The following is a 17,845-nucleotide window of genomic DNA, read 5'->3' on the forward strand; positions in this document are numbered from 1 at the left end:
GGGGTTTGGCGGCATGTCATCGTATTGTTCATGTACTAACTGTTAGGCAATTAAGTTCTAAATTAACTGAATAGAAAATTCAGAAACTATGATGCCCTACTGCTGATGGTTCTTTTTTATGTGTATTTCCACGTCCAAATGTCGATTACTTGATTTGCTCCAAGCAGTTTATTATGGAATTTGTGCCAACCATTCACTTGAAGATTAGCATTCACAGGTTGCAGCCTGCAGGTGGTAGATAGGAATGCTTCCTTGCTCCTAGTCCCTCCAATGAACTCTGCACTATATCTTCTATTGTCATCGTTGAATTGATGTTTATTACACAATTCTCGTATACAATGATTCTGGTACTCATCATCGGCATAGGGGCATTATGCTCGATGTATTTGGCTTTTAGTTTAAAAAACCAAGACTAAACTAAACGGATATGGTTTGTCTTAACGTGTCGAGTTGGATAGAGATAAAACTTTTACTTGTGTAAAAGGGACTAATTCAGCTTTTAAACTCCTCTAAAACAAATGCATGTAATCCACTAAGTGTCAATTGCAACACTGATTATGAAACAAATTCAATGCCTAATATGAAGCTTGAAAAATACCAAATTTAAAGATAGTAAGACTGAAGAATATTGATCTTCGCCAAATTGTCAAAACTCCCAATCTCTCCAGCCGTTTTCATCACTTTGGCCTTGGCTTTGATCTTGAGCTTGACTTTTTCTGTCCTCAAGCTTTGCGTTATCTTCACCATATTTATGTTCACTCTTGTCTTGCCACTCTCCAATCGAAAAGGATGGCGACGGAACATCCCAAACTGTCGACAAAGCATTAGGTGAGAACAACTCGGCATCAAACAACTCATCAACCGTTGGCGAAATCGAGTATTCATCCGGAGAGAGAAACTCAAATGTTGGGGGTGGTGATGGAGCTATAATTCCGTCATTTTCTGGCGAATAAGCATCTATTGGCGGAATTGAAATGACATTATATGTTCCTCCAGTGAATGCTATGTCATGCGACGTCGGAATTGAGTCAAAATTTTGTGAATAAGTTCCAACCGGTGACCTAATTTCTGAAATTCCGTCAAATTCTGGTGAAAGCGCCTTGAATCCTTCGAATTCTGGAGTAGAAGCTTCGGTCGGAGAAGAAATTTGGTTAATCTCCGGTGAAAGCGAAGGATAGCTCACGAAATGAGGAGATTGAGCTTCGATTGCAGGATCAGAGGCAGAAATCTCACCACTGGTTACAGCAGAAATTGTCGGAGTAGGAGAAAGGTTGGCATGGAATGAATCAAGACGGTGAAAGTATTCTTCAGTAGAAGTGACGAGTAGTCCATCGAGGCCATGAACGGCTATCTCTGACCTCAAATAAAGGTCGGGGAAAGAGATGCGAACTCCATCAACAGCGACAAAACGACGACCATAAGAAGTGACGAAAAGAAAATGACCTGGTACAAGCGTCTGCAGGTGAGGATTCGACGACAGAGAAATATTGTGAAGCTGCGATAGCGAGAGACGGCGAGGAATTACATGGAAACGAAGAGAGTGAGTATACGTGAAAGCGTCAGTTGACATGTCGAGCGAAAAAAGTGCCGAGTTCGGAGGTGCAAGGAAGGTGAATCCATGACCTTTAATGGAAGTCGAGTGGAATTTATGAGAGAGAAGTTGAACAGAGAGTTCAGAAACAGCAATGGAGTTACCGAATAGATTGAAACCATTAGATTGGAGAGCAAAAATGGCAGCTTCAAGTTCACTTAGAGATAGAGCTGCCATGGAAGTAAAGATGAGGAGAGAGAAAGTCATGTAAAATATAAGAGAATGCTGGTTGTGTTTGAGTTGGGCCGCCATTGGAGAGTTTGGTGGTGAGGACGAATGAAATGAATATTTGAAGAGATGAAAAGGGGGCTTTATAGCGGGAAAATTGTGAGTGACGTCAGTAGTTTGTTAGATTAGTTATAGGATATTTTCTTAGTAAATAACATGAATGAAATAAATATACACAAAATTTATTTATTTGTTTGTTCTTTTATCGTTATTTCCAAGTACGTTTCTGAGATCGAATTACACTTAGTTGATACTTTTCTTAAGCCAACCTGTAATCCACAAAGTTTATTAAAAAAGGGCATTCAAGGTAAGATATTTTCACGTGTTATATGAAAGAGTATGACTAATTAATCAAGGACAAATTTATATTTGGATATGGGTGAAGTCTTCAATGATTCAAATCCAAGTTACATAGGGCCAATGTAGGCCTCCCTTGACCCATCATATACCTTTGCTCATGTCTCAAATACATATTCATCCTACAGACAACACAAAAATCTTACCAAAAACTAATAGTTTTATTTTGATCGCGATATTTACATTCCTAAAAGTTGTGTATATGAATTTGTGACTTCTAATTATTAGTGACAATTTATTTTTTCCAAAAAAGTTTTGAGTAAAGCTTTCAAACACTTAAATAGCAAATTATTAAATGTTAAACTTAACACTTTAATGCTCAAATCATAAAATGTTAAAAGTAATTGCTTTTATATTGTTGAATAAATGCTGAGGATATGAGAAGATTAGTTGAAAAACAAACTCATAATCTAATATGAGAAAAAGAAATATTTATTTTAATTATGACAAAATTCATCTGATATTAATAAGAAAAGAAGAGTTGAAGAGCCAAATGAAGAAACTTCAAATTTTGGTAAACATGCAATACACTAGTTGCCAGTGTCAATTTTCAAAGTTAATGTTTTATTATTCATCAAAAAATTTTGAGATAATTTATTCATTTAATACTAAATATATAGGATAAAATGTAAATTATATTTAAAAAAATTCTTTCTTATTTGGTTTTAAGAGCCTGTTTGGTTGTTGACAGTAAATATTGGCAATGCGAAAGATTTGTAAAAGTACCATGTTATTCCCATGGTGATAAAACTTTAGATCATAAAAATTTTTTTTATTTAAATTTTTTCTTTACTATTTAATACCACATTTCAAATTAATGCACTGAAATCAATTTTATAAAAGAATAAAATAACTAAAATAAAACAAATATAATCATTAAACCTATTAACATATTTTCCCGTTAAAATTAAGGTATCCATATAATTAGACAAAATAAAATGGCAATAGTTGCAAGAAACTCAAAAAAGGAACCAATTTTGGCCATTCCATATGACAATGACTCAATGAGTAATTCCCAGTTGTTTTGGCGCCTTAAAAAAACTTTGCATCACTATTTACTGAGACATATCGTTATTATATTAACTTATTATGGTTTTAATGCCCAAAGAAAAAATAAAATAAACCCAACATTTTCACTCTTCATCTCTCCTTCCTTCTTTTCTGCAAAAACATCATCAAATTCAAAGGATTTAGAACTTTCTCTCACCTTCTTTCTCTCTCGACCATCATCTTCATTCTAACCCATCATTACCAATGATTTTCACAACAAAAATTCCATCGTTCCCATCTTTCGTTTGCCCTTGTTCTTCTTACACAAACCCTCCTAATAATTTCAATGACCCACCTCTTAAATCCCCTCTTTTTTCCCTTAAACCCTTAAAATTTTCATATTTCCCCATCAAAATCTCTAATCCCCATAAAAATTCTGCCTTAAAATTCAAATCATTTTGCCTATTAAATTCAAACCCAGATGGAAATTTCGATAATCCATCCATTTCTTCATCTGGGCTTGTTTCTACTAGGCTATCGAAGCTGGTTTCTGAGTTTAGGTCGCTTCCGGAACCGATTGATAGGGTTAAGAGGCTTCTAGATTACGCCTCTGGTCTTCCCCAAATTGGTGAGTCGACGCGGTTGCCGGAGAACCGAGTTCCGGGCTGTGCTGCACTGGTGTGGTTGAATGTTTGGATGGATGAAATGGGAAGAATGAGATTTGGGGCGGATAGTGATTCCGAAATTACCAAAGGATTTTGTTCTTGTTTGATCTTTTTGCTTGATGGTGCTTTCCCAGAAGATGTGTTGAAGGTATGATGAATTTTAAATTATTTTTCTTCCTTGCTTTTTTGAATTTTTTTGGCGTTGTTAAAGGTAATATAGTTTTGTTCAATTTTTTATGTTTTAGTGCATATTTATTTGATGGAGCAATTATTACCTCTATTTAATATTGATGTGGAAATCTTTTGCTTTATTGGTTGAATTAAGATTTTGTAACCTTTTCAAATTATTACTTAATATTTTGTATTAGGGATTTCAATTTCCTCTTAACTCTTGCAAGGATTCTCCTTAGCCACACACAATAATGCCAAATCGTTAATCTAAAAAAATTAGGGTTGGCTCCAATAGATCATTTCAAGTGGTTCTGTAAATGGATTCTTTTTCTCCATTCATTCTAATTTTCAACCAAAATAAAAAAGTAGATTTTGTAACTTTTGATTATGGACCCTTGAATCAGCAATCACAAACATGAAAAAGAATATTTTTAGGGGGAGGTGGGATGTTGGGTTGCATATGCATTTAGCTATCCTATAAGAAAACTGTGTAATGGTTTGGTTGGTTGAGTATGTCATTGTACTTTTGAGCTACAATATCTCAAGATGCTTGAAGAATATCCTAGCTGACTTGAGATTAGCCTAATGCTTTGTTTTGATTTCATTTAAAAATTTCGAATTGAGTCAAATTTAATGTTTGCCACATCAATAAAATTTAATTTTGGATTTGAGCCAATTTCATCATTGTAAATTGAGAATTTGATAATGACTTCCCAAACCTTGTTATTCTCAAATTTCTTTTTATGATTTTATAATCGAAATCTATAATTTGAAATGAATTACTCGTTTTCAAACACAACCTAAAAGAATTACATCTTTGGAAAGAAGAAAACAAAGAGTGTTTCTTGGTTTGCATTCCAAAAGAAGGAAACTTGAGATTGTTATGTGCAATGAATGTTTGGACAATTGATTACTTCTTTGAAACATGCCTTACATATATAATTTCTAAGTTTGCTGTCTGAACATCGAAGGTGGAAGCAGAGGACTTGGCTGACATGAACGTTGGCCTTCCAGTCCGTTCAAGAGTGAATAGTTGGCATAATGTGTTGATAAGTATGCAGGAGAGAACTAAGAGTTTCCTTGTAGAGAAAGACGAGGAAGTTGGCCAATTGGATACGTTAAATACTTTTCTTCCTATAGTTGTCCCTGCTGATAGTGTTGTTGCTAAAGGTAATCATTTTCGTAACTTTAAAGTTCCAAAATCTGCCCTTTGTTATGTTTGTCTTTCACGATCTTGCTAAATTTATGGATGTGAAATTCGATTTTGTTGTTGTGTGACTTAAATGTTCTCCTCCGAGGCTGAAAATAACCGTATAGAAGTATATGCAAAGTTGCTACTTGTAAGTTGCAACACCAATGAATTGATTGGCAGTCAAAACGACTTTGATGTATTGGCTTGTACTTGATACTAGCAACCAACACATAGGTCTGCTTTAGAGGTGTTCAACGGGGGTCGACCCAATGGGTCAAGGGTTGGGTCCATTTTAGCGGGTCGGGTCAATACCCAACTTTGAGCAGACTCTGCTTATTTTTGTTTGGTTATCTAGTTTGCTCAAAGTTGCTTTGGAGAAATACCTAACCTTGGTATTAGCCCTGGACCCTTTACTTTAAACGCCACACTTGAACCACGAATCCAATCAAGTGGAAACTTTTCAAAGATTCTATTGCCCCACTCCCATCAAATGTTCTGAAATCTGATTGTAATTTGTTCAATCAACATTCCATTGCCCCAATACCATCAAATGGCTTCCCCTAGGCTTTCACATTGGTGGATGTCGAAGAGGTTGGATGTATGTAAAAACAGATCGTTTTTGATTGGCTTTGATAACAAACATCATTTGCCAACTTCACTTAAATGAAAAGTGCACATATGTAATGAGTTATTTAAATATATTGTTTAATAATTATATAAAAGTATCACACTCAACATCCAATTTATCACCATTAAATTGTACTCCTAGAAATAAGAGGGTCATTCTGGAACCGAGGGTCTCCAAGCTACGACCTCCTTATCTCTTTAAATAAGGGTACATTCTTCCATCATCCAACCCTCCCTAGACCCTGATCATTGCTTTTATGAGCGAGATTTACTGATTATGATGGTGATGACGATGAAACGAGAGGGTGTAATATTGAAAACTGAATGTATCTTATAAAGTTTTTAGTTCTTAAAATTTACAGTGTTATCCATATTTTTCTTGACTGACATCCCATATCTGTCCTGAACGCTTAACTGCAGGGAAGGTTTGTGTACCGTAATCATTGATAAAATGACTAAGAAGAGAAGGTTGTTCACACATAAACCTTGTGAAACTATAAAGGCAGTCTTAGTTAACTGTTCGATTATCCTGGGAGGAGCTGATGTTTGTGTAAGTAATCATGATTAGTGTAGATCTAATCAGAAGCAAGTTGTTTTGATCTGATTCTGATGTATTTTAGGTTTAGAAGATGTATACATTGTACTATGATCATAGATTGTAAATTGACAGGATGTTTTCATACTTGTCTTTGCATCTTATTCATATTTTATCCCCGTTATTTGGCTTTATTGTATTGGGATTTTGCATAATTATGCTTGTTTTATTTGGGATTTTACACTTGGATGGATATTTTGGTGTTTTTGTGCATTTTAGGTAATATTCAACAAAATCGATCACAAACCAAGTACATTTGGCGCATACAATACTCACTTAACTTCAAAAGCTCAAGTAATCAAAGCTTTGATGACCCAAGTCAAGAAAATAAGGCCAAAAGGAGCTCAAGTAGAAATTTCTAAGCCCACTCGGCCAAAACTGGGTTGAGTCAAACTTGCTTGAACATAAAAAAGACCTGTATTAGAAATAGAAGCTTAGCAGGACCATCCTGAAGGCCGCTCGACCCGAGCCAATACCCGATCAAGCGATATTGGCTCGGGTCGAGCGAAAGTACTATTCACTTCCAGTAGCTTTAGAATGTCGACAAAAGCATTTTCAATGGGTCGAGCAAGCTCGCTCAGTCGAGCGGAGCCTTTTTTAGTGACTGCACTGTTTTTAAAGATTTTGACCTGTGCACCTGATGCTTGCTCGACAGGTCGAGTGATTTGGGCGGTCAGAAATAATTACTCTTTTAAAAGCTATTGATTAGATGCCCTACCCATTTCTTATGCCTCTCATACTCTACTGCTCCATCACCCCTAATTGCCACTCATCTATAGTCTACCTATCTCACACATAGGGTGGTGGAGAAATCATGAAGCCACCACCCACCACTTGTCCTCCCTCCTATAAATAGAGAAAAAGAAGGCTCAAGCAAATCATCCAATCCTTCTACTACTCATTTTTCTGTACTTCAAGCTTTCTTTGGTATTTGTTAGTTTTAAACTTTCTTATGTACTTTCCATGATTCTAGTCATGTATTTTTAAATGCATTTTTCTACTCAAACACTTATTAGATAGCTCAAGCTTTTGATTTATCATTGAAGATCATTTGATACATTAATGTAATTGAGATTAAGTTAATTCTATTGAAGCATTTCATTAAGCATTTGAATTGCAATTGAAGCTTTATGGAGTTTATTATTGGTATTCATTAATTCTTCATTTGATTTTCTTTCTTGGATTGAATTTCAAGCTAGTTTTTCCTATTCTCTACACTTTATTGCTTTTGATTTTGTTGTTATTTATCATGAATTCAATGTCTTTAGTTACGTTCAATTTCAATATGAGTGAGTAGTTCAATTTGGCTTAGGTTAGGTATTACCACCATGTATGTAGTCTAAATTGCTTTCTTTACCTTTGGCTTGGTTATGTTGTTTATGGTTTGAGATGAATTTTGCTATTATTGTAGTGTCATTGGATTGAGGGAGAGAGTCGATTTCTAATGATAGTCTATGCTTGAAAATTGAATTATCTCCATGAGAATAGGTAGATTTTTTGATTGGAAATGATGAATGTGTGCTCCATGTCTTAAAATATGCTTAGCTCCATGAGAATAGGTAGTTGAGTATGTTTTAGGAAGCTTTTGTTCCTCGAGAGAGAACATTAGTATCCAAGATGCGTTCTTCCCCATAATCCATATTCATGACCTTAGGTTGAAGATTAGTAAATACTACTTTGGTGAGAAAGTCTAGCATTTGCCTCTTCATCATCATATTACCTTTTGATATGTTTGTATTGCCTTTGATCTTATATTCTTGGTTATTAGCATCTTTACTTGTCTTATACTTTGTTTTAGCTTTAGTCTTTATTTGCTTGTTTTAGTTAATTACACCAACAATCATCTATATATACATTGTTGAACCAACTAATTGATTGAGAATCCCTTGATATACACCCCACCCCCTGTGGATTCGACCCGTACTTGCCGACGTACTACGCTACGCCGTGCACTTGTGGTATTACTATTGAAGGACGTAAAGTCCCGATCAGCTCACGCTACCGACTGTTATGGGGAAAATTGTATTTTGGTGTTGAATAAATCGTATTTTAATTGGAGGGGATTTGGAGTTTTGGGTTGATTTTGTATGTTGTAATAATTCCATTTTCTTCTGCAATGGAAGCTATGAAGTCATAATGTGCAATTTCTGAGAAAAAGGGATCAAAAACACTTCAGCCTAGTGATCTAAACTATCCTTTTTTCTGTCATATTTGATGCTTTTTAAAAAAAGGAAAGACTAATGTAGGAACTCCTAAGATTGGTTACAACTTACAAGATCTTTATGTTAGTGTTAAATCCAAAGTTTTGAGTTTTCATAAACTGGTGGAGAAGCAGAAGATGTTTTTTCTTAAAGTCTAATCTCAAGTCTTATATATAAGTCTCATAATTTCTATAATTCTATTTCCATCAACCAAACATCCGCTAGAGTATAACTTATAAGGTGAGTCTTATTGGGTCATCAATAGGGTGTTCTCCATTTTGAGCCCTTATTTTGTCGTTTTTAGAAAGGCTTTGTAAGGGTCAGGCCAAAAACAAGTCTGGTCAAAAACAAGCTCTATTATAATTAAAATAAAACGGACAATAAAAGAGCTAATAAACGATTCTTTTTAAATAGTATAATTAATGGATAATTTAATATTATAAATGACAATGTCGATGGAGATTATTAATATTTTTTCAATTTATATAAATGATAACTTAAATGTTATAAATTGATAATTGAGGATTAAAATAAATTTTCGTAATAAAAATGAGTTGGATTTGGCCGGGCTGCGCTCCCATTTAAAGACCATATTAAGTTTAAAGGATCATTATCCAACCTAATTCATTTTTACTTAAACTTGGCCCAACTCTTATCTGACTCATTGAACAGCCCTAGTTATGATGAATCTTACTACTCCTTTAGATCATTGATTCAACTCGTAATAATCATGGCAGGGTTGAGGGAGTGGATGTGTTGGGGTCTGGGCAGTGGGCACGGGTTAGGGCAGGGGTTAAGGTGGGGGAAGGAGGAAAGCCGTATAGGGGAGGTTTAAGTTTGTTTTAATACTTCATATCTTTTCAATTTTTTAAAACTGGAGATGTTAAATATATAAGTGCTAGTTAGTTGTTGTTGATCTCTCAGTCCAAAGCAAATTCCTGACAGTGATGTGCACAACAAGAGCAGAAAGGTTTAGCAAGCAGCAGAGAAGTCAGTAAGCCACAAGATTTTAGCACAACATCATTGGTCCGTGTCTTCCTTAATCAAGGTTGTACAGCTGGCTCTCATCTAATGGTCCAAGTTAAATAGATTAGGATTAAGGGTAGTTAGTTAGTTATAACTGTATCAAGAAGTTGTTATAACAATCTTGTTTTTCTTCTGTTTCTTGTATTACACATCGTATATATACAGAAGGATGTGTGTGCTTTCACTTGTACTTCTACAATTCAATCAATACAATTTCTATTCCTTTGTATCTTTTGCATGGTTTCTAACAGGAGATGACCTGTTTAATGGATTGTAACCTTAAGCTAAGTATGTTGTGAGCTTATTTACTTCCAAAGTTGAAATTATTAAAAATTAATTAAAAGCTAATATTATATTTAAGAGATAGATAAAACTGCAGATTATTAATATCATTTTGAATTATTTGTGAATTATAGGATTGAAAATTTAGTTTTTTCAAATTAAAACTTTAATGTTTTTAAGTGAATTATAGCTACCAAAAAGTATCGGTCTTTTGGAGATAAATTCAGTGCGTGTATTTCTTCTTATCCTCTCCATGGAGGGGGCACGAGTATGATTTATCCGCTATCCTCCTTATCGCAACTCTAAGTTGTGAGGGATAATGAGTTGTTGACTCTCTATAGCTACCACAATATTAGTGTCTTCAGTGTACAAGCCAAATAATAAAATTTCGATCATTTTAGTAGTTGAAATTTTAAGTAAAATGATCAATACTGTGATGGCTGTAATTTTAAAAAATAAGATCAAACCAAATTTGCAAAAAACCTAAAATATAAGGTTGTAATTTATATATTATTCTATTAATTCCCAATATTTCAATCATCTCTAGTCTCAAATTGAGCCCAACTTCTTTTTACTTACTTGTATTACAAAAAAGCAGCAAAATTCATTATCAAATTTATAGGTGAACGCTTTTCTTCACGCTAACGGATAGTAAACTAAAAGTCTTTTCTACTCCTATTCACTTTCTTTATTCGAATCCCTAGCTCAAACAAAACCAAATTTTATTTTTTCCAACAATTCAATACAACATCAACCAATAAAGACCCAACCATTATATAAAAAATAAAATATTTATTATATACGTGAATTATTTTAAAATCTTAAAATTGCGATATATTAGTAGAAATATCTTTGTTTCACCGACTACTTTCATAATTAACTTATTGTTTTTAAGCAATTCAATATATTATTTGAATTGTAATCGTCTTTAATTACATATAATTAGATATTAAAAGAAATAAAATTATAAAAAAGTGTATTAAGACACAAATAAAATTCTATTTGACAATACTTTTATAATCACTAGTCACTAGAGAGTAAAATAAGAGTGGCAAGTCTGCAAACTATTTTTTTATTATAAGGTATAGGAGAAGATTTTTTCTTAAAGGATAAAGAAAAGAGAAAATTAAGGAAAATAAAACCAATAACTTATCTTTTTTTCAATTGACATAATATCTAATCCTTAATAAAATTTTTAATTAGAGTAATATTTAAAAAAATCTTCTATAATTAGAGTAATATAAAAAAAAAATCTATAACTAATAAACCTAACGAATAAAATATTTGAAGTTTGAATTGAAAAGGTATTTTGCAAATTTTCTTTCTAAAAAAATTGCCACTTTACCCTTATTCATATATCTATTTTCCCAACCCACATTCTTCTTCATCTTCTTCACACACATATTTTTAGATCTTTCAAAATTCCAAACAGCTTCCCACCATTGACATTGTTATCTGATATCTCCCATGTCGAAACCTTGGGGTGGCATCGGCTCATGGGCAGCCGAAGCCGAGCGAGAAGAAGCCGAGGAGAAACAATATGCAAGTAATGCAACCACTGCAAACCCTCAAAGCTTCCCATCTCTCAAAGAATCCGTTTCTTCAAAACCCAAGAAGAAAAAGATGTCACTTTATGAGTTTGCTTCAATACCTTCTTCATCCGGATCTACCCGTTTAACTCCCAATGAAATGCTTCAGTTACCCACTGCTCCTAAACCCCGTTCTCCTGATGAATATTCTGGTGGGCCCCGTTTAGGAGGTGGGTTTTCTAATTACGGTGATGATCGTAGACCTACTCGTCGCGGATTTGATGATGATCGAAAGCCGAGACGAGGGGATTTTGATTCTATGCCTCCTCCGCCTTCTCGGGCTGATGAGGTTGATAATTGGGCTTCAATGAAGAAAAATGTTTCAATGGAGGTACCAAGTAGTGGTGGAAGTAGGTATGGGGCCTTGGGTGGTGGGTCTAGGGCTGATGAAGTTGATAATTGGAGTTTTGGGAAGAAATTGAATCCGGGTCCGGTTATGGGTGAAGGAGGTAGTGGGAGACTGAATAGTTTTGGGTCAGGGTTTCGTGATTCGGTTTCGGATTGGAGGAGAGGGGGAGGCGGGGAAAGGGAAATTGGGTTGGGTCGGCCCAAATTGGTGCTGGATCCTCCAACTGGGGAAGAGGGTGTGAAGATGGTGTATAAGGTGAATCCGTTTGGGGTAGCGAGGCCTAGAGAGGAAGTATTGGCTGAGAAAGGGTTGGATTGGAAGAAATTGGATTCGGAAATTGAGGCTAAGAAAGTTTTGAGTAGTAGTGGAAGCAGGCCCACTAGTTCACAAGGGAGTCGACCCACGAGCTCACAGAGTAATCGGTCCGAGAGTGTTGGTGGTGTTGTGGAGGTGAAAAGTAGACCAAAGGTGAATCCTTTTGGAGATGCTAAGCCTAGGGAGGTTTTGTTGGAAGAAAAGGGTTTGGATTGGAGGAAGATTGATCTTGATTTAGATCATCGTCGTATCGATAGGTATATTAATTATGGTCTTGATTTTGTTGTGTATTTATTAGTGCTGAATGAATGAAAGCGTTATTATCATATTTTTGCAGTTCCTTTTTGGTAGTTTTGCACTTTTGCTCAAGTTTTTTGTTGGTTTTTACTGATTAATGCTATGTTTGGACGAAAGAAATGAGGGTAAAGGAAAGGGAGGGAAATGGAGGTATTGTACTTCTCTAATTCGGTTAAAATAGGAGGGGAGGGAAATGGAGGGAAGAAAATTGGAGAGTAGAACTCCTTCACATTTTGTACAAAACAAATGAATCCGAAATTGGAAAAATTTAGAATGAAAACACACCAATCTTCCCTCCCCTCTCCTCCCCTACTTTCCGATTTAAATTGTAATCCAAACATTGTGTGAATGCGTGAGCTCCAAAACCTGAGTGGTTAATCAAAGGGAAGTTTTGTGGTCTTTATTTTGATAAATGTATGAATTTTTACATTGCTTATGTGAAGTTTTGAGCAGCATTGTACCCACAGTAGGTAATTAGGTCTCCTTCAACAGAACAGACTACTTGTGAAGAAATATAAATTAGTTTCATACTTCCATTTATTCAAATTATTTGTTCAAATGTTGATGCTCTTTTGTCATTTGTGTTGATTATTTTGTCATTGATTGAAACATGGAAGGGGTAATATTGTTGAATTGGAGCTAAACCATGGTGCTGCTTTTAGAACCTGCTGTTCTATCCGTGCAAGGGTGAGTTTTTACTGTTAGTTCTTTGAGGCCCTTGGCTAATTAGCTCATTGTAGAATTACCCTAGCAGTGTTAGCCTCGTTCTTGCGCCAACTGTTGGTTTTATTTAAGCTCTTTTAGACTGTAGTAGTAGGTAGCTATGTAGGATTACAATATCTTAAGAAGCTTTTTCACTTCTGATGAGACTTCATTGGTGCACCTCTTGGACATCCCCCTGGTGGTTTGAATTCGGATAATTTGGTTAAAAGTTGAAAATTTCCATTTTATGGCCACCCTCTACCTCTCTTAGTTCACTTCATTTGTTGCAACCAATTACTCACCTAGTTAAAGAAAAACATCAATTAACCAGGAGTGTGTCAACATCTTCACTCAAATAGACTGGTGGTGAGGGAAGGAAATGATGCTAACATTTAAAAATATTTTTTAGGTTGTTTGCAAATTGGTTTAGCCAGTTTTTGATTTGATATTGCTGGTTATAGCTAATCAATTTACTGAAAGTATTATGGTTTTTGGGTTAATTAGGTTCAAAGCTTTTTTTTTTTCTTCCCAACCTAATTGTGGCAGCACAAACTGTTGTCCTACTGAGAAATAGCATGGCTGTTTGTATAGGCTATGCTTCTAAGGTTATGCCATATGGATGACTGAAGGAGTGAAGGCCGATGATACTGATTCTTTTGCTGAGAGAAGTTGGTGCAAGGTTGAGCTCAACATAATAGAAAGAGAGCTAATGATAAGTGAATATATGTGATATGTTTGATGTATTACTCATATTTAATTAGAAAGGCAAAGGCAGCAAAGGAAACTCAGAGGGTTTGTTTAGTTGATTATTGTGGATGACAATTGATGAAATACTGTAAATTTTTTTGTGGGATTTTTGTGAAGAAAAAGGTTTGCAGCTAACCATCTTTCTTTTGTTTAAAGTGCAACTACTGTGATCTATTTTGCTTGATAAATTCATTTAGGACTTTTATGTTTCTGATCTGAGTAGAGTTTCATTCTGTTGCGTTTTTTGCTGTTGAGGTTTTGGAGTATTGTGAATAGTCTTGATTGTATTCTTTTCAACAAACTCATTGGCAGCATATGTAATCATGTGCAAATACTTCATAGCAATGCTTTATGCTTATTGTGTTAAATTGAGCTTGTGCCGTTTATAGCTTCTACTAGTACTGTATTATGGCTTGCTCTTGGAACTTTAAACAGTTCTTGTCTTTTTTGCTTATTGTTGGAGGAAATTAGAGAATAGAGACTAGAGAGAGTTTGTAGGAGATGAAGGTTGAAGTATTAGAATGATTTTGTTTTGTTGCATGAAATGATTCAGCCTTCTAATATGTCGATCACTGAAGAGTTACCGACACAACCTCTGGACCCTTTCATGTTCTTACATGAATCTTGACTTGTACATGTACTTTGTTAATAATAGCATACTAAAAGTTTCATCCACTAACGCTTTGCTGTGCTTTTTGAAATTTTTATAGGCCTGAGACTGAGGAAGAAAAGGCTTTGAAGGAAGAAATTGAGAATCTTAAAAAAGAACTTGCAAAAGAATCTGGTAATGATGTTTTACAGGAGTCTGAAGGCGAAAAAATCAATTTAAGTGATCTAATAAAGAACAAGGAGAGAGAATTGGAAGCTCTGATACAGGACCTTGATGACAAGGTCCGGTTTGGTCAGAAAGCTGTAGAAAGGCCAAGCTCAAGGCCAGGTTCTGGAGCTGGGAGGTTTACAAACTTTACAGAGAGGCCTCCTTCACAATCTGGATCTTTTGATGATGTCCGAGGTCCAGAAGTAATGGACAGACCCCGGTCACGTGGAACAGGTGATATATGGACAAGACCTGGTGAAGACAGAAGAGGAGGCTACCAAGGTAGAAGAGATAGAGAGGATTTCCAAGGTAGCAGAGATAGAGGGGGTCTCCAAGGTAACAGAGATAGAGGGGGATTTCAAGGTGGCGGAGATAGAGGAGGGTTCCTGGGCAATCGAGAATTCGACAGGTAATTTTATTTTGGAATTGGCAATAATAGTACTACGTGATGTCTTTTTAAGGGACATGTTTGCTATCTATGGCTGTCTATACCTGGTTAACTAGTTGATATGATTGGAATGAAATTTAACAATTTAGTTAATTTCTTAGATACGTCTTGTTTTCTTTCCAATAAGTTTACATCTTGGATATGACTTGAATCGACAATGTTGTTCTTCATGAGGTGGTTTGCCCACACATTGAGATAGGTTCAAATAGAGAGAGGGAGGGAGGGACAAGTTGGGTAAGTATATTTTGTACTAGTATGTATTTGCTCAAGTATCTGGTTCCAACATTGTGATCCTGTACACTGCCTGTATACCATACTAACCTTGAATGAGTGTGACTTTTGTTTACACACCCAAAGTTTAACTGGTTTACATAATCTTTTTAGTAAGAAACCAAATTAGTTTTGCTCATGTACAAAAGGAGGGCTTAGGACAAACACGCTTATTTCCTCAAGGTAACGAAATAGTTTTTTTTGAGTAAAATTAAGGGATGTGAAATGCTTCTGAGGGGCTACAATCTTAAATTCTCCTTTCATGTTTTGGTTTGTAAATGAAAACATCTCTCTCCACCTGGCCATTCATTCATTTACTCACTTTCCTCTGTGTTCTGATCCTCTCCATAACTAAAAATGCCCCACCAGCAACACTATGGCATCCAACACCTTTTGATTCTCCTCCCACCATGATGCCATTCATTGCATATCATAGAGCTGTTGCAGAGTACCGACCTCCCTTAGATTTGTGTTAACTCTCCCTAAAATATTGGATGGAAAAAACTTAATGAGAGGATATTATATCCTCCAAAATACGTCGGTCTCTTTTATGATACGCACCACCAATTTGCCATTATAAATATCTTCTACACTTCAGCAAGCCAAGCTTTTTTCAGGCTTCTCTTTCAACTTCCTAACCACAAGCCCACAACATATCTTAACAGAACTTGGTTGAAGCTGAACTCATCTCAAACAAGTCTAAAGAGAAGTATCGAAGAGAAATAACTCGAGGAAGTGTAAAAGAGGAGAATATGACTTGTGGCTTAAACTGCAATGACTTGCAAAGTTGCAATTCAAATGTTCCTTTCCTATATGTCAGCGGGGTTCATTTCTTTAGTCACTCATACAAATTAAACGTGTGTTTAGAAGGGGACAAGCTTTTTTCTTCCAGATTAGGGGTGTTTAATGGGCTGGGCCCCCATTTTGAGCTCTTATCCAGCCCGTTTTTAGAAGGGCTTTGTAAGGGTCGGGCTAAAAACGGGCTATACTATAATTAAAATGAAGTGGGCTATAAAAGGGCTCAATAAGGGCCAAAAACAGGCCTTTGTAAATAGCATAATTTATGTATAATTTAAATTTATAAATGACAATGTCAATGGAATTGTTAATATTTTTTCAATTTATTTATTATAAATTGATAAATAGGAATTAAAATAATTTTTGATAGTAAAAATGGGTTGGCCCGGGCTGAGCTTTGAAAGTCCGGCCCATTTTAATCATAAAGGGCCCTTATCCGACCTGGCCCATATTTACTTAAGCCCGGTCAAACCCATATTTACATAAGCCTGACCCGGCCCTTTTCTGGCCCATTGAACACCCCTATTCCAGATATCAGTGGTAGAGAAAACCATGTAAAACTTATGTTAAAAAAGTCTTTAAAACTCTGGATAAAGCTCTCGCCATGGTGCCAAAGTCCAAACCATGATTTTTCCCTCCAGAAAAACTTTTTAGTAAAAGTTTTAAAAGGCTAAATCTGAATGTTCATTCCCTCGTTGGAAGATGTTCCTGAATCTATTAGGTGTTCCAGAAACTTCTTTAGGTATTTGTGTTGTATGTGTTGGTTAGATACTTTCCTCTTGGTTTGTCAGTGTTGATAGCCCATCGTTTGTTCCTTAACAAAGCCATAACATTCACCATTCTTTGGTATGTGATTATGTTCTCATAGAGTTGTGCTTTGCTCGAATATATGAAGTGCTACATTAGATTATTTCACGACTCAACGTTCAATTGCACAGCTCACTCTGTATCACATATGGGTTCACCCATTGTGTTTGTACGAGATGTAGATTGTTATTCCTTTTGTCTCTTTTCGTCACCAATCTGTCGCAGAATTGATTGTGATCTGGGTGTTAGTTGCAATTCGCTGACTAATAGGTTCTTCGATTTTGTTTTGGCAGGTCTAGGCCAAGATGGTGATTCAAATTGTTTAGTTATTTTTGTTTCGAAACTATCAGTGTCGGAGCTCTCCTTTAGACATCCTGCAAGCAACGGAAAATAATGTTCAATTTCTACTGTCAAATTATTTTTACGGCTTAATGTAGGCGCTGATGACATTTTTTAGTTAAAAATTAACTGTTAATTCTGATACCTTGTAAAATTGCCATTTTTTGGTCTGTACTCAGGCAAGGATCTTGTGTTCTTGGACTGACATGTAATGGAACATTATCGTATAAATCTTCTGCTTCTTATCTTAAAAACATATAATTTCTCAAAGGCCTTATTGCTCATTTTTTCATTGTATTGTGAACATCGTACATCGTACATCGTACATGATATTTTACTACTTGGATTTGTTGAAAATATTCTGTCTCTTAGTATTTATATGGATTTGGTTGTTTCATATGTGCTGATAATGTTGAAATCAATGAAATATAATTCGCTAGTT

The 17,845-nt window shown here is 35.4% G+C and overlaps 3 protein-coding genes across 3 annotated transcripts; 2 read left to right on the top strand and 1 right to left on the bottom strand.

Moving 5' to 3' along the window:
* Positions 1-6: 6 nt before the first annotated feature.
* LOC130808834 (uncharacterized) lies at positions 7-2,337 on the bottom strand. Its single transcript, XM_057674348.1, has one exon. The coding sequence runs from the start codon at positions 1,841-1,843 to the stop codon at positions 647-649; it is 1,197 nt and encodes a 398-aa protein (XP_057530331.1). The 5' UTR covers positions 1,844-2,337; the 3' UTR covers positions 7-646.
* A 918-nt stretch (positions 2,338-3,255) lies between these two features.
* On the top strand, positions 3,256-6,550 carry LOC130808845 (sufE-like protein 2, chloroplastic). Its single transcript, XM_057674363.1, has 3 exons — positions 3,256-3,979; positions 4,974-5,172; positions 6,242-6,550. The coding sequence occupies exons 1-3, from the start codon at positions 3,431-3,433 to the stop codon at positions 6,259-6,261; spliced, it is 768 nt and encodes a 255-aa protein (XP_057530346.1). The 5' UTR covers positions 3,256-3,430; the 3' UTR covers positions 6,262-6,550.
* A 4,598-nt stretch (positions 6,551-11,148) lies between these two features.
* On the top strand, positions 11,149-17,700 carry LOC130807900 (eukaryotic translation initiation factor 4B2-like). The gene is made up of 3 exons (XM_057673294.1): positions 11,149-12,435; positions 14,635-15,150; positions 17,358-17,700. Exons 1-3 carry the CDS (start codon positions 11,393-11,395, stop codon positions 17,374-17,376), a joined length of 1,578 nt encoding a protein of 525 aa, XP_057529277.1. The 5' UTR covers positions 11,149-11,392; the 3' UTR covers positions 17,377-17,700.
* Positions 17,701-17,845: the final 145 nt, after the last annotated feature.

This window comes from Amaranthus tricolor, chromosome 3 (genome assembly GCF_026212465.1).
Source record: "Amaranthus tricolor cultivar Red isolate AtriRed21 chromosome 3, ASM2621246v1, whole genome shotgun sequence".
Taxonomy (NCBI): Eukaryota; Viridiplantae; Streptophyta; class Magnoliopsida; order Caryophyllales; family Amaranthaceae; genus Amaranthus; species Amaranthus tricolor.